This window comes from Varanus komodoensis, unplaced genomic scaffold (assembly GCF_004798865.1).
Source record: "Varanus komodoensis strain SLA01 unplaced genomic scaffold, ASM479886v1 scaffold33, whole genome shotgun sequence".
NCBI lineage: Eukaryota > Metazoa > Chordata > Lepidosauria > Squamata > Varanidae > Varanus > Varanus komodoensis.
Window position 1 is genome coordinate 8,683,708 of NW_025335817.1, and position 16,987 is coordinate 8,700,694.

The 16,987-nt window shown below is 45.0% G+C and overlaps 1 protein-coding gene across 3 annotated transcripts in view; it reads left to right on the forward strand.

Annotated features, from left to right (window-relative positions):
* SH3GL3 (SH3 domain containing GRB2 like 3, endophilin A3) overlaps positions 1 to 15,829 on the forward strand; it is a 29,934-nt gene extending 14,105 nt beyond the window's left edge. For 2 of the 3 annotated variants that reach the window (XM_044438776.1, XM_044438777.1), the window contains exons 2-9: positions 874 to 942; positions 2,630 to 2,702; positions 4,958 to 5,101; positions 5,534 to 5,667; positions 7,860 to 8,018; positions 11,964 to 12,067; positions 13,632 to 13,759; positions 15,350 to 15,829. In XM_044438776.1, coding sequence (XP_044294711.1) covers positions 874 to 942; positions 2,630 to 2,702; positions 4,958 to 5,101; positions 5,534 to 5,667; positions 7,860 to 8,018; positions 11,964 to 12,067; positions 13,632 to 13,759; positions 15,350 to 15,555 — 1,017 coding nt within the window. In that variant the 3' untranslated portion in view covers positions 15,556 to 15,829. Of the gene's footprint in view, positions 1 to 873; positions 943 to 2,629; positions 2,703 to 4,957; positions 5,102 to 5,533; positions 5,668 to 7,859; positions 8,019 to 11,963; positions 12,068 to 12,440; positions 12,773 to 13,631; positions 13,760 to 15,349 lie in introns of those variants that run through there. The other variant, XM_044438778.1, reaches the window with a different exon arrangement.
* The last annotated feature ends 1,158 nt before the right edge of the window (positions 15,830 to 16,987 follow it).

The window sequence follows — 16,987 nt, forward strand, 5'->3', positions numbered from 1 at the left end:
CACAAGAGTGCAGCTATGAATAGTTCTATTTTTATAGCTTGGCAACGGGGAAAGACGCACTTGTAAAGGAGACAGGCAAAATACAAGAAGAGGGGGGGATGTTGCGAATATTTGCTTTTGTTGTCAACATTTTTATGTAATTAGCTTAACATTGAGGGCTTGTGCCTGGTCTGTACCACTTTCCAGGGGCGTATGTGTTGAAGTACCTTCCCCATATCCCAACCCAGCACATATCCTCATGCGTAGAAAACTATCTGGTCAGGGAAAGGGGCTTTCTCCAGAGGTTGTGTCCCATAACTGCCCTAGCCTGCATAGGCGATGGTGAAAAATGATGGGAATTATAGGCCACAACTTCTGGAGAGCTACAGTTTGCCCACCACTGTTTTAAATCTTGCTTTCTGACATGTTTCATTATTTATTTAACAGGTTTATATGCCACTATTGGTACTGAGAACCATCTCTAGTGTTAACTTTCTTTGTGTGGGATATTGTCGTCTTCTCCCTCACCCCAACTCTGGTACGGAAGTGTGTTCGATCAAGTGAGAGTCCAGTTGCAAATAGAACTGTGGTTAACAAGTCATGGTTTGCCAGTGCAGCTGGGTTCACACAACATGAGAGCCCTTGTTTCAGCAACAACCCACAGTTCAGTGACAAGTTACACTCAGCTCTTGAGTGTGGGTTCTCATGTTATCTGAGCACAATAATAATCTCTCTCCTGTTGCTGTAACACATGTTCAGGATGTATTTTCCAATCTCTTGAAAAGTAGCCCAATCTGGAATCTTCTAAAATTTCGATTTTGTGGGGAGTGGGATACCTTTTTTTTCTAATGGGGCTTTTTGTGCAATAGTGAGGTGACCTTGTTTTTCTCGCAGCTCTTCAGTGAAAAGATCAGTGGAGCTGAAGGAACCAAGCTAGATGAAGATTTTCAAGAGATGGAAAGGGTAAGAGTCTCTGTATGTTCTCCAAGCCCCCGAACGTAAGTTGCGCACTCTTCAGCTTCTTTTGCATGACTGAATCCAGAGCGATGCATTTCTAACAGAGCTGTATTTACATGATTACTCTAATTGTGTGGAACATTAGCTCCAAGATTAGCATGTAGCATGTTTCTCTTACTCCACAGGGCTCGGGTTGTGGTGTAGGTCATTCCCGTGTTAGTGTTCACGAAGTTCAGTGAAATCAGGTTCTATCTAGTGTGGCTACCTGAAACCCTCCAGACTTGGAGGATTTCGTGCACCGACTCCGGGGCAGGAGGAACAAGGAAGCAAGGGCTGTGTCCATGATGCCTCTGCCCTGCAACAGACATAGGTGGCCTTGTGCCTGTGCTTGCAAGGAGGATGGGCTGAAGCCCCGCCGGATTCCCTGTGCCTGGTGGAGCCTCTCTCCTCCCTGTGCTGGACCAGAAAGCACAGAAGGTCCCACGCCAGCTGTGAGGGCGAAGGGAAGCACCTGTGCGTGCGGCCTCGGCTTCAGCCTCGGGGTGCGTTTGCACAGTTGTAACTGGCAACCCCGACCCTGCCCTGGACAATGGCCAGCAACCCCAAGTGTGTGTTCTTCATTGCTTCTTTTTATTTACTTAAACTTCTTCTATGCTGCTTAAGGTAATAAAATCCCTTACTACTAGGTAATAAATCAATATTAAAATTGCCGTTAAAATACATTAATAAAAATACCAATTACAGTAATAGCCCAGAGCAATACAAGGAATGGGAAGATGGAGCAACACGATTAATTACAATGAATTACAAGCCAGGGAACCTCTGGCTGAGCAGCCGCATCTTCACAAGGTACTTGAAATGTGCCGCAGGCATGTTCAGAGGGGAGCAAGGGGGGCCACGCGAGCTTAATTGCCGCATGCCCAGAGCTCTGCCTGTTCCATCATAAGTTGGGGGTACATGAGGGCAGAGAGAAGCAGTTGCTGGTTTTCCTATACAAGGCCCTCCTCTTAGGCATCTGTTCTTGTAACCCGGCACCCTTTTCGTGCTGGCTCTGCTGGAGCACCTTCCCTGGAGAAGCTCCCCTGGCTTCCTTTCTACTTTCTTTTAGGTGGACTTGCAAGATTAAACTTTTTAATCAGTTTTCCTTTGGATAAAATTGATAGGTGGGTTTACATGTAATTCTGCTCTTGGGTTTTTAAATTCTTTACAATTTGTGATCCTATTGAATGTGTTAGCTTTTTGCTCTGATATGATCTATGTGGCTCTTTTCATTTTCAAAATGTCTGCATATTTAATATTTAGGGATTAATGTTATATTGCATACAATTTCTTTGTCGCTTCTGGAAAATATTTGTTTTGAAAGGTGGCACAGAAGTCTCTTTTATTCCGTATTATTCTATTCACGCATGGATTACATTTCTACATTGCCCAATAGCTGAACCACAAATAAATAACATGAATGAAAGAGCTACATGCACAAGTGTCAATCTGGTCATGTTCTTATTCTGTTATCCACCCACTTGCAACCCAACACCAATGTTCTGGGACTTTTTAGAATGTTACCTAGTTGGTAGTACAGCTTCCATGGCCACATCTTCACAAAATGTGTAGGCTTTTGTGCAACCTCTGTAAGGCTCGGAGAACGAGCAAGTCCAGTATTTGCATGAAGGACCTTGTTACGTTTTCCTTGCAGAAAATTGATGTCACCAACAAAGCTGTGGCAGAACTTCTGTCAAAAGCCACGGAATATCTCCAACCTAATCCAGGTAAACAAACAAACTGATTAACGCCTTCGGAAGCTCTACCCATCCACAGTGTGTAGAGCTAGCTTCCTTTCTGAGCAATGACATTGGTTTGGATCCAGATGCAGTATTGTTTCAAGTGGACCAATTTAAATCAACGGGATTTATGCTAGCCATCCTTAACAAATCTCATCCACCTCAGTGAGTCTGCCCTAAGCCTCACTGTGTCCACATTTAATCTCTGGATTTGCTTGGTTCCCTTTGTCAGTTTATTGACAGTTGGATTGCTCTTGAAGGCCAGGGGCTTCAAGAGCACCTCTTTTGTCCCAGTACCAAATTCCTTCAGGAGATGCTTCCAGGGGCTGCATTTGAAGCATCGGTGGGCCAAATGCAAATAGGGAAGCCTGCTCTATCTTAAACCTCTTACAGTCTGTTGCTGTGCTTCAGAAATAGCATTTCTTTCTTTTAGTATAGGAGGAGAAACAGATAAAAGCGAAGAAACCACATGTTTGGGGGCAGGGGGTAGCGTGAAGAGGAGGGCCAATGGGCATCTGGGGGGCCTCCGAGGGTAGATTTGGCCACCGTGCCTGCCCTCTCCCTTTTAGTCCCTCTACCATGACAGGATCTAGCTGATGAAGGGGGAAATGGCATTTTTCAGTATTTTTGTATGAAGCACAGTTGTATGAGATGCCACTTGTAGCAACATCTAAATATAGCTAAATATAGGGAAGCACTGATTTGGCTAAATCCATTCCATCTGTGTTTTACAGATTCTCAGGTATTTCGTGTTCTACTGACTGCCCATGATTGGAATCAGGTTTAGGGTTTTCCAGTGCACTTGCACAAGTATGCATTACTGCTAATGTGAAACAGGGGGCGTGCACACTTGCCGTAATGCAGATTAACACCCCAGGTCTGTGGGATCACCATGGTGGGACAGGATCCAACAGCTGTGAAAATGTGAATCATTTGATACCAGCTGTGAAGCATCTTTCATTTTCCACATGACCCAAGCAGCAGCCTTTCTGAAAGGAAAATTAAATAAAAAAAACTTTCACAGATATGTAAGGCAATTGGATTGGCTCACTTTTTCAACCAATGTTTGTCTTGTAATGCTTTTGAGGGGAAATCATGAAGACCCCTCTGTTGGACAGACAGACGGATCCAACAGCTTCCTTTATCTGTGAAGCATGTTTTTTCTGCTTGAGACAGGAATTTGAAATGGTTCCGCAGTGATTTTCCTCCCTTTGTTTGCTTGACTACACAGCTGGTGCTGGTAGAATTATGCACATCTGTTTTGCGAAACAGTGCTAGAGCCATCTGAAATTCAGTGTTAGTTTTCCGTGACTGTCTTTTCCTGAACGAGCAAATCTAATAAAATGACAGATCATGGAATTTCTGTGGAGAAGAACATGGGTTATGTGGGGCACTCAGGTGCATCACTCACAATTTCAAGACATTGCCTTCATCTGCTCCTTTGATGTTTAAGATCTTTGCAGTGCCCTCCACACATCCAGGGATCTTTTCTTAGCCGTAGATAGTAGCAGTGCGCCCACGTGTGTGTCTGTGTGTTCCCTCCAACCAAACTAGGAAATACTCAGATTGTGGCCTCAATTTTTTCCCAGAGGCACCACCTAAGGGTAATCTCTGGTTTTGTTCACACAAGGACTGTCATGTTTTTCTTCAGTTCTGCTCTCTGCCTACCAAGGAATCACGGTGCTTCATCCAAAGCCAGAGGTGGTCCCTGGTTTCTGTCAATCTCTGTGTTTTCAGAAGCGGAGATCGGCAGTTGCCCCTCATTCCCATCTTGCTTTGCTTGGTGCAATCTAATACCTGCAACACCTATTCCTGAATCATTCCTTCAGTCTGTGGATCTCATTTTGAGATGATGTCCATCTGTTGCAACACATGGCCTGTTTCCTTCTCCATCTCCTGACCTTTGCATCACCTCCCCTTGATGAAGAGTCCTGTGGCTTTTTGGTTGGCCCTATTAAAAGTCTTTCCCAACGATAAACTTTGGATAACGTTTCCCTCATGGACCAGTGCAGCTTTTTCTCCCTTTACATGTACATATTACTAAATGCAGAGATTTGCAAGAAGTTGAACTTTGCACTCAGTTCCACATTCTGCAGCCCCACAGAATTGCTGCAAACATACAGCTTTGCTTACCATGTGCAAACAGTAGCCGTAGTGCCCTACTCTAAGATCTGTAGATAGTAAGCATGTAATGTAATGATAAACAGTTCCTCAGTGTTCCTCTCTCGCCCTCCTCCTTTAAGCCTACAGAGCTAGACTGGGCATGCTGAACACTGTGTCCAAGATCCGAGGACAGGTTAAAACCACGGGGTACCCACAGACAGAAGGCCTCCTTGGGGACTGCATGCTGCGATACGGGAGAGATCTCGGAGAGGACTCCACATTTGGTGAGATCATGCGACTACGCGAGGATGCAATTTTTCCGGCCTCTGCATGTGGCATGGCAGGGGTTTCATAAATCAAATGAGTCCCTGCCCCAAGGAGTTCACAGTGGAGGAAGTAACATTAAGAAGAGAATGTGGGACTATGGAGGTTGCAGGCCAGCAACCTGGAGGGCCCAGGTTGGGGAAGGCTGATGTCTTAAAATTCCAGTCAGATGCTGCAGTTTACATTTCTTTGCAGCCTGCAAATTACGGAGGCTGGACTGGAGAAGTGCTTGGTATGAGAGGTAGCAGGACAAATGGAGCAGCTGCCCGTGTCCCCAAGAGGGAAGTGTGAACCTGCAAACTGAGCGTGCACTTCCTAGCTTGTTGGGAGAGGGTTTATCGTTCTGCTAGTAGCTGGTGGTGGTGCCTAAGTGTGACTTCTTCCCTAACAAGGACCGGCGCTGATCGATGCAGGCGAGAGCATGAAGCAGATGGCCGAAGTGAAAGACTCCCTGGACATCAGCGTCAAGCAGAACTTCATCGACCCTCTACAGCTGCTGCAGGACAAAGATCTGAAGGAGATCGGGGTGAGTCTGTGCCAGGTGGAATGCTGGCCAAGGGCTGCACCGTGTCACCCACTGAGAAACAAACACCATCATTTCTCAAACCTCCTCCTCTTAGCACATTTCTTTCCTTTCTGCTGCAGTCCCATTTCTTCACAGTGCTGGGATTGCCTGGACTCATAGTCCCTAAAAGCAGCTTAGCTGTTCTTAGTGACTGCATATCCCCACTCCTCCCAGTCCTTCAAGAAAATTAGCCTCTACAGGAGAGAGAAAATAAGTGTGGAGAAAGATGCATTTGCTCTTCTTGCTGCGATCCCATCCAGCTTTCTCGGCATCTCTCTCCAGGGCAACCATAATGTTCAAAGTGTGTTCAGATGACAGTAATGAAAGATGGGCTTACCCTTAATGATTCTCTCCTACAGTAAGCGAGACATTTCTCTCTCTCTAGCCTTTTGAAGAGAGAAGGGCACGGGGAGAGGGGGTGCCACCAAAAGGCTTACGGGACAGAAGTCTTCAGGCTCTTTGACCATCTGTTAGTCAAGAAGTCCACTGGTGCTGAGGGGAGCCGAGCGTGTGTCCCATAGCTTTCCTGCTGGTTCCAGTTGCTTGTGAGAATAAAACATGGAAAATTCCACTGGCCTTGAGTTTCTTCTTAGAATTTATTTTACTTATTTAGGACACAATTTTATGTATGTTTAGTCAGAAAAAAGCCTTTGCCAGTTGCAGCATTTCCCAGCTGGCCATGCTGGGAGTTGTTGGAGTTATTACAAACATGCATAATAGACATTAAATGAAAAAAAATGAAAACAGTGCTGAATAAAGCCCGCAAAAAGAATAGAACCACTCCAGTGTCATAAAACCAGATCAAAACCAGAAATGAAAGCACAGAAAGCTGTTCTTCAGATGCCTGGGAGAAGGTGCAGGGGTCTTTCTGGCGCCAGGATGAACACAGTGTAGGTGCAAGGCCAGCCTCTCCAGGGGGAGCACCTGAAAGGCCCCCAGCCCTGCCTCATTCAGCAGAGCGGGATATAGCTGGGTTAATGAGTCTTCCACAAACAGGTAGAAGAGACAAACGTGACCCCCAGCTCCTTGGCAGCCCAGGCAGATAAAAGCAATAGAAGAACGGGGATTGTGGGTATCTCTTGGGGTGGGGGAAGTGTCTCCTTTTGCTTTTTCATTGGTCTTGTAACTTCTTGAGAGAAGAATTACCTTTGGGATCTTCTGGTCCAGTTCCTCTTTAGATGGATGGCCTCAGGTTGTAGACCTACGAAGAAGGCCTCAGGGCCTTCTTGGAGTTTCTGCAGTCAGCACTGCTTGGCATCTCATGCCCTTTTATTTACATTGTGGTCCATGTTCTCTTGCTCAGTTGACTTGATGGCTGTATCCAAATCTCAAAATCAGTAAGAAATGTTTGTGCGGTGGACACAGAAAGATAAGGTAAACGGGATGAGCTTTCTTAAACTTTGGATCTACTGCTGATGAGTTCTTGTCATTCTCTATCCTGCGTGCTAGATGCGACTTGCCAACTATCGCTGAATGTCAGTCCTTGGCAGCTGCACGTCTTAATGGTGTCTAGGCTTGGTCCAGTTGCTTTTACACCATTACATTATTTTTTGGATGGAGTATAATGGAGTACTCCATTTTTGGAAGGAGTATTGAGGTTGGTCACAGACCATGTCTATTGGTGGAAAAAATATATACCGAGTTTTACACAAGAATACTATAGGGGATTTCTTTAAAAACACACACACTTAAAAATTAGTATTTTCAACTTCAGTCAAAGTCAAAGCACAAACTTTTTGGAAAATGTGCACTTTTCCTATTTAAATGAACCAAAAAATGGGTTGCAGACAAGAACAGGAGTAAGCGAAACCTAGCTTTGAAGTGGATTTCAAAGAATGTTAGTGAGCTCAAGCATCCTTTGTCCTCCAGTCTCTTTGCTTTGGCAGAGATGTGCATCTAAATTTGTACATTCTATTTTTTTCTTTACATCAAGCAAATTCTTCAGCATGTAAGAATCTATCGCTGAATAATATTTGGCACGTTCACAGATGCTGGATATTTATTTTTTTGGCTGACATAATTCCATCTGACTCTCCCTGGGTACATCAATCAGTTTAAGTCCCACTTGCAGACCTTCTCTCTCTCCATCTGGGAATTCTTGCAGTTGATGTAATCACTAAGTGTCTTCTTTCTTTCTTTTCCTGTTTAAACAGCACCATCTGAAGAAACTAGAAGGCCGCCGTTTAGATTACGATTACAAAAAGAAGCGGCTAGGGAAGATACCAGATGAGGAGGTTAAACAAGCTGTGGAAAAGTTTGAAGAGTCCAAAGAATTGGCAGAGAGAAGCATGTTCAACTTTTTAGAGAATGACGTAAGCCCCTCCTGCTCCTTTCAGGCACTCTGTCTGTGCCTGTGTGTTTATGTAAACATTTCTATAGTGCTTAATATTTTTAAAAACTTCCAAGTGGATAATGTTAACATAGATAAAATGATTTTAAGATATACAATAAATAAAAACACTTCAGCAAGAATGCTATTAAATGCTCAGCGACAATCCATTGCGGGTTTGGGGGAACCTGCATGGAGAAATGTCTTTCCAGCAGCATGTGAAAGTTTTCAGAGTTTCCGCATCTTGAGCCAGACATGCCAAGAGTGCTCCAGGGCATGCATTGCTGTCACATGGTGATGTTCTGTTGGTCATGCATGACCAGCAAGGCCTCTCTGGAAGGTCTCAGGTGGGGGTGTATATAGGAGAGGGCAGGCTGTAGACCTTGTGGCCCCGAGCTATTTGGGGATTGATATTTTAAAATCAGAACCATGCATGTGGCTTGGTAGCTACTGCTTGTGTTAGATGTGGCTTGCAGTGTTGCGACTAGGAATTTTGAAGGCTAGACCAGTTTCCCAATTCTCGAAGCACTACTTCATCTCCACACAGTCATTGCTGCTCATAGTCGGTGTTCTTGCAGCTCATGTGAACGGCTAGTCTGGGTTTGAAGGAGCCTTCGACCAAGAGTGCCAGGGTGCCTTGGGCTTCCATTTCGTTTTCCCACAATGCCTCTGATTTGGAATTGTTGCAGTGCATGGTGGGAAATTAAAAAGGCAGGCAGTTCACAGAATTAGCCTTCTGGGGCAGGATATCCTAGGGTAGCGATAAGCTCGGAAGCCGGGCCCTTGGGGGTCCCAGGGCTCCGCAGAGGCTGCAAGAAGCCATGTGTGGGCCAGGCTTGGCTGGGGTGCAAAATGTTTCTCCCTCACCCGCGGAATTTCATTGTCAAGCTTGCTGTAGTGCATCAAGCAACACAGGGAATCGGAGAAGCTGCTCTGTACCTCCTTGTTTGTTATACTGACTTAAAATATCTATTGCTCATTTCCAGAAAAAGCTCAAAGTAGGCCAGAGTGTAAAACAACAAAACCAACTTGCATAAGAAAACTGGCAAGAACCACTGAACAATCAGATACCTTTTTTTAAGATTTCATTTTCCATCTTCCAGTACTTGTAATTGCTCCACACCAAAAGGGAAAAGATTAGAAACATAGAAACAGACCACATCAGAAGGCGCCTCCCAGGCCATCTAGTCTGTCCCCTGGCTCCTGACATGCCTACTATTGCTGATGTATGTTGCTCTGTGCTGTCAAGTCGTCTCTGACTTTTGGCGCCTCAGAATGAAAACCCTCTAGAATATGCTGTCCCTGACAGCCTACTTTTCTAAATCCAAGGCTGAGGCTTCCTTTATGGAGCCAATTCATCACATAGTTCATCTTCCCTTCTTTTTCGGCCTTTGGCTTTTCTTAGCAAGATTGTCTTCTCGTTATGCATCCAAAGTATAACAGCCTGCGTTTTGACGTTTTTGCTTCTGGGCAAAGTTCTGGCTTGACGTGCCAGGCAAAGGGCCATTGTATCTTCCCATGCATTTTAGTCTTTCATTTTCTGTCATACTGAATATGTTACTGTATTTTAAACCTTTGCATTGCTAAACTTTACTTTGGGTTTTATTTTCGTTTAATGTTGTATTTTGTGCTCTTTGTTGTGAACCACTGAAAGAGCTTTGGTTGTTTGATGGTATAGAAATTATACACCCCTTTTGAGTTGTTCCTATATTCTCCAAAGGTGCTATAGAAAGGAAATATCTTAGGCCTTTTCCCCTACCACCCTCAGACTGTTCAACTCATCCCCATTTTAGGCTTTCAATGACTGTTTTAAGTCAGAGTTGCACAGTTTGTCATTTTGCCTATTATATTGCTTCAGAAATGCTGCCACCTATTGATAGAAGGGAGTATTTCCACAGAATGCAAATATGTGGCTTATTAAATTGTAATTAAAAATATCACAGCCCATTTGTGGATTTCTCTGGTACCAGATAAGAGTCAGTTTGATTGTATTATGTGCAGCTCAGAGTGCTGGTGCATTTGGCCTGCTTTTGTTGACACGAACTCACAGCCACTCCCGGGGGACCTTCCACTGAGCCTCCACACCGCCCCGGAGTGATCCTGTGTGATGTTCAGGCAGTTCTCGTGTGTAGCCGCTGCACCAATCCAACCTCTCTCCTTGAGGCTATTTTTGAGTGCAAGTAAAGTGTCGTGGTTCAGAGAACCAGGAAGATCGTGGTTAAGGTCTTACCTCTGCTTTGAATTCACAACAAGCTGCTATCTATATTTATTTTAATTGCAGTCTTGTAAACTGCTCTATTTCTAAGCAGATCCTGAAAGAGTGAACAGTAAAAAAAGGTTAACACCCCTGGAAACATAAATGAAAAGAATAGATTAAAATTAAGATAGCATAGCTGGTCAATAAGAACGGTTTTTCAGAACAAAACAACAGTGTTTGTGCTTGCCTGACATGTGGAGGCTGGGAAGTCCATCAAAATGGGCTCCCCACACCTGAAGCTCTTCTCCTGGTGGGCTCCAGTTGGGTCCATGTGGAACCAAATCGGAGGATGTCCTCTGATGGCTTCAGTGACAGCACGTGGTGGTAGGGGAGAAGGTGCTGTCTCGGGTCTGTAAAATGGGATATGTTGTAAGGCTGTTGGGAAAATTATAGGGATAATGTGTTTGGGGCATTTGGACCATTTTAAAGAGAGCTGCGTAAATGTTTACTGTGGTGCTGCTACTGATCAGTAGCTTAGATATGTGGATGAAAAGTTCTCTCCACTCTCAGATTCAGCAAGCAGCAAGCAGTCCTGTAAGTGCAGCAGTTACAAATACAGTAAGTAAAGCAACAAGGAGAGCACATTGTTAGAGACACCCTTTAAAGTCATCCTCCCAAGGGAGGGCTATTTTGAGGCACGGTTTTATCAATAATTCGATTTTTCAAAACAAACAAATCATGTGAGAAAATCAGCAGCAGAATCCTCCCATGGAAAGAGAAAACTAGCACTGGGGTTATTTCAAGGGTCTATTGAAGGAGGGTCCCAGTCCAGATCAATGGGGAGCTTGGAAGGAGGGGGAGCTTGATTTCGAGGAATGTCAGGCCAGGTATCATTTTGGAGAAGCTCTTGGACCATATTCCAGTGGTGGGAAGAGCTGAAGGCACATCGGATTTATCCCAAAACACCAGCTTAAAGTGCTTACTGCCAAAGGCTTAGGAACGGCATCCAGCCTTCCATGATGTGGGAAAAGACATGCAAAGCTGTGAGAGCACCAAACACTTGTGGGGCCAAGGGAAGGGGTCTGGCCCTTCGGGAACCACAGAGAGCCTGATTTGGACCTTGGACCTGAAGTTCTGCATCCCTGATTTAATGGCACAGGCCCCTTAAAATGGTTAGTAGCATTTTGCCCATCCATGTTGTAGTTCGCTCTTGCTCGTTCTCTCTCTCTCTCTCACACACACACACACCGGGGGGGGGGGGGAGCTGTATTCAGACAGCACAACAAGCCATGCTGTTCTATTTCAGCATGGAACATCTGGCCTTTAGAAACCACAAGAAGAAACAATAGTGTGTTCTGTGGTTCCTCCATAGCACCATAGCTGGTTATGGTGTCCCAACCCAGGATCATGTACTCAGCCACCACCCAATCCCCAAGAAAAAGCAGCAACTGCTCCAGCCATCTGTTCTCTAACTGTGGAGCGATGAGGAAGAGCCAGGCAACATTGGCAGGGAGTGATGTATCTTTGGATTGAATTTCCGGCACAGTGGCTTATGGGATACATGCCAGCAGAGGGAGGATGGAGTGGGAGGAAGAACATGTAAACCATTTGAAGGTCATGGTATCAAAAAACATAAACCTTGGTATCTACACAGGACAATTTGCATAATCATTCTATCATTGTTATTCTCTCCAAGTTCTCTTTGTTTTGTTTTGGATTTCCTCCTCTTAGGTAGAGCAAGTTAGCCAGTTGCTGGTCTTAGTAGAAGCTGCACTGGACTATCACAAGCAGTCCACAGCCATTTTAGAGGACCTGCAAAGCAAGCTACAAAACCGGTGAGAATAATTCCAGTTTGCTTATGACGTTTAAGCCACTTCTTGTTTCCAAACAGTGAAGGCTTTGAGAAGTGCTGGCTCCTTTTAGGCTGCTGTAGTGCATGAAACCTGGATGGGAACCTTTTGGTGTACTCAGTAGTCTTTGGGAGACTGCCTTCATTCATATATCCCATAAGATATATAAGCCGCCCCGAGGCTCATGCGATGGGGCGGCATATAAGTTGTCTAAATAAAATAAAATAATAAATAAATAGGGGCAGCAGGTAGAAAGGAGTGGTTACCTTGGACAGGTGTTCATGCCTGTCACCAAAGGAGGGCAATACATAAAGACATGATTTCATGTCATTTCTTACATTTTTATTCTGCCCAACAGCCAATGCTTTCTGGATGGTTCACTGCAATAGAAGAAAGCATACTAATACAACAGTCGCAATACGTAGATAACTACAATAAGAAGCAAGCAAAACGGATCATTTCACAAATACTAGCATTGTAACATTTCATGTCAGTTACAACTACAACCTGGTGCTTTTCTGCGTGAGGTACTGGCTGCATACTCGTGATCCCTCACTCAGGGAAGCTTTACGTGTTTTGTGATCCTCCCTGTGCCTCTCTGGCCATTTCTACAGCTTTTAAAGAGTGAACATAATGCAATATTTTCCTAGATGCCATCAATATACAGCTTCATGTAAAGTCTAATTCCACTGTATACCATGTTGTCGCCTCATGTGATGCCATGCTTTATTGGAAAGTTGAAACACCTCTTAGAAGCACTTTTATCAGAGTTGAAACAGATCTTTACAAACGTGATTACAAAAGGTGCCTCTTTTGAGGAGCACATCTCAGAACCTCAGGAAGATGCTGACAGAAAACTTTGGCTAAGGTAAAGGTAAAGGAGTCCCTGCAGATTTTACTCAGCTTAGCCAGTGACTAATAGGGGTGGTGCTCATCTGTTTCTAAGCCTGTGAACCAATGCTGTTTGAAGACCATTCTGTGCTCACGTGGCCAGCATGACGTCACGGAGCGCTGTTACCTTCCCACCAAGGTGGTACCTATTTAACTACTCGCATTACACGCTTTCGAACTGCTAGGTTGGCTGGGAGCTAGGGCAAACGACGGGAGTTCACTCCATCTGGCAGAGGCTGGGGTGCCCACCATTTCTGGCTGACAGTTCCAGCATCATTAAGCTGCTGTACCACCACTTCCCTCCTTTGGCTTATGTGGCCTTCTAGAAATGCAATAAATAAATATATCCCCCTTAATCCTCACAGTACGGACTGACTCCAGTCCTGATGGTGCAGAGGGCTCTGAATTCAGTATTCTAGTTTGCAATTCATTTCATCATTTCCAAGTCTGCAGGGTTTGGGGAAGCAGGGCTACTCACCTTAAGGCTCTGCCTTACACAGATCTAACATAGCTGGCCGGGGCAGGTTGGCAGTTGTAGGCCTTGTAATCCCACATAGGATTGCACCTTTGGTAGCTTAAGATATTTGTAGGGGTAGAAAATGTGGCTTTTGCAGCTTGCAGAATCCTAGTGTCTAACCCTTCTTCTTCCCTGTTTCAGGATAAACATAGCGTCAAGTCGTCCTAAACTTGAATACAAGCCAAAGCCTGTGCTAAGGGCACCTCTTGAAATAAGCAACGGTCAACAGCACAATGGAATTTCATTCAGTCCATCAGTAAAATCATCGGGTAAGAATATGTATCTGAGACCGGCATTTCGCCAGAGTTCTGTTCAGGGCACATGTGTGATTTTGTAGAGGGCTGGATAGGGTTGGCTCTCTGGAAGACTGGTGTCTTTGCCTTCATTCTGGGTTCAGATGCACAGCCCCATTCCTGTGAAGGATTGGGGTGCCCCACTATGCATTGCTAAAATAATATTGAGTGCAAATTTAGAAGCCATTGTGGTAATTGAGAGAGAAACACATTGCATTTTGCTATATTTTGTCTGTTCAGTCCACTGCAAAGGGACTCACCATGGAGGAACTGCTGTGTATATGGCCCTTCATCTGCTTTAAGACCTTAACAGCAGAAACAAGAATGTTAAAAAGAACATTTACTGTTTACTGAAGAAATAGCCACAGTTTCAAGTAGAATATAAACAAATATGAAAGATGAGATCTCTGGGTCTGGCAAGGTAGAAGGCCACACTCATTACACGTGTGTTTCTCTTAGCCAAGTTGCCTAAAAATTTGTGCAAAGCCAACATTATTCATAAACATTTCCCTTGGGAGTAAGCATGGATGTTTCCAAGTCTCACAGCTGGGAATAAGTCTGGTTAGTATAGCATTGAATTTTAGGTGGTTCCCTGCAGTTCAGCTGATGACTGATGTGGGTACTTAAAGACTTGCTTAATATTTAAAGAGACTCTCTTCTTGAGAGAGAACAAGCAACATTTATTGATGTTGATTTCAAAAAGAGGATGGCTACCCATCAGCAAACTCAGTCCATGAAAAAAAATGGAACTATAGCCAAGATTTTCTTGGAGGCTTGCCTTCCAAACTCTTGAGGGTGGCTTAAAGTTGGAACCATGGTTTCACTCATATACCTTAAGAAGTTCACCCATGGAAGGTGTAATGATGGCTCAGTTTCAGCAGATTCCTTATCCCATGTGCTTCTACAGGTGTCAGAGACTCAGACATGCATAAGAACATAAGAGCCATACTGGATAGACCAAGGGTCAGTCTAAGCCAGTGTTCTGTCAGCCCAGCAGCCATCCAGCTGCACATGGAAAACTCTTAAGCAGGGCACGAATTCAAGAGCAGCTGTCCCCCATGCCAGGTGTCACAGCAGTATAGGTAGGCGTATTGCAAGATCCTACGTACTGACTCATGGGCTGGCTCATCTGAGCTATGAACGTTCTGCTGTATCTCCGTCATCTCCACATCTCCATGTAAGCCGTCCTGAGGCCTTCGCGACAGGATGGCATATAAATGAATGAATGAATGAATGGAATGATGAAGTACCTTATGCAGAGATGCAGCACAAGTTCCTACAAGGGAGGCTGATTAGAAGTAGTAAAGCCCTGGGAGAGCTGGGTGCCAGTCCTTACTCAGTCATGACACTCATGGGGAGCCAGGCAGAGTGTCTCAACCCAACCTACTCATGGGGGGGGGGAGTTTGCTCTGAGGATAAAAACACAGTGCAGGAGAACTATGGAAGCCACCTTGGGTTCCTCACACATGAAAAGGGCCAGAATATAAATGTGGTATAACAGCGACAATACAAACCTGGAAAGGGCAGGCTAGAAGTCAAACAATTCTCCCATGTAACTCTGGGCAGGTTCTTCATTGCACATGGACCAGCCTTGCTGCCAAGCACTGTATGACTTTGAGCCGGAAAACGAAGGTGAGCTTGGCTTCAAGGAAGGGGACATCATCACGCTGACCAACCAGATCGATGAGAACTGGTACGAAGGCATGTTGAGCGGCGAATCGGGCTTCTTCCCCATCAATTACGTTGAAGTGGTGGTGCCTCTACCTCAGTGAGCATGTCGTGTCATTTTCACCACCGATGCCATTTTGGGGCCAAGGCAGTGTCTTCTTCACCCAAAGTGGTCTTTCATTTGTACGCTGCTCTGAAAGCCTTGCTTCTTTAGACCAACTGACTGACTTTTTGGTATGCGTCTTTTACAAATGTATTTATTTTGTATCCATCTAGTTTGTACATATATACAAATATATTATATACAAAGCCCTTCCCTTTTGTTAAATGAAATTACACAAAACTCTATATATGGCCTGGCCTTGCCTTGTGCCTTGAAAATTTCTGTGTAAGGTGTTTACTGATAGTTCAAGCTGTGGTTCCCAAAAGTGCAGTTATTTGCTCCTCTGGTATAAGAAAGCCCTTCGGCCTGTGGTTAATTTTGCTCATGCACACATTTTTAAGCTGTTGTGGGTGAAGCTAATTGTCAATGAGCCACGTTTGTTACGTTTAACATAACTGTGAAAAGCTAATCTGTTGCACACTGTACCCTGACAAAGAGCAGAATGGTAGTCTCTTAAAAGATATTCTTGTACTAAGTCAATGTTACCGTCAAATTCCTTCTCCTTGCTGACCAAATGTAATAAACGATGTTGTGGGAAACATGCCACCTTCACCATGTCTTGTGATTACTAACTCTTCAAAGAACTGAGCACCCAGCAGCGTCTTAGCAGCAGGCCAGTGATCGCAAGAGGGCAGTTAGCTGAGGTGCCAACTGAGTGAATGCCACGTGCCAGAACGTGTTGGTCCAGCTCGCCAAATGCACGAGTGCACGTCCTAAGCTCCTCCTCAGCAAGCTCATCTGTATGCAGCAAGCAGACTTTGAACTCTCATCAGGCGCAGCTGTGGCCTGGTGCTTACCTTGGTGTCCTCTCATCTTCTCCTTTAGTTGCAACTAATGTAGCCACAGCTGGAGAGGTAAGGCAATGCACTAGATTTCTGAAGAATGGGGTGGGGGGGGGGGCGTTTTCCAAAGGGAGGGTTCTCGCCCTGCATGCTGCCATGGACATTCAGGATCATGCAATTATTTATGAAGCACCAGCATGGTTTCCTTTCTTTGTTACAAGAGACCTGTTTGTTAAAGATTATTCTGTCATGCTGTGGCACTTTGACACAGCACACTTCTCATTTACTCTCTGCTTTTAGAGCGGTATCAAATACTGTCTCTAAGATACTGGAAGGGACACAGTGTAACTGGAGCTTGTAGGTCTGGAAACAACCATGAGTTGTGGGGAACTGGTGGCTGTAGTTGCACTATCGGTCTGTTGTGCAAGAACAGTGAGCAGAAGTACAGAGGACACTTCCCTTAGATCAGGGGTCTCAAACTCGCGGCCCGCGGGCCAATTGCCGGGACGCGTGGGGCACGGGGGAGGGGCCCTGTGGCCTTCAAAGTGCCAGTGGCGCCCGGGCCGGCGGCGGGATGAGCGGCCCACCACC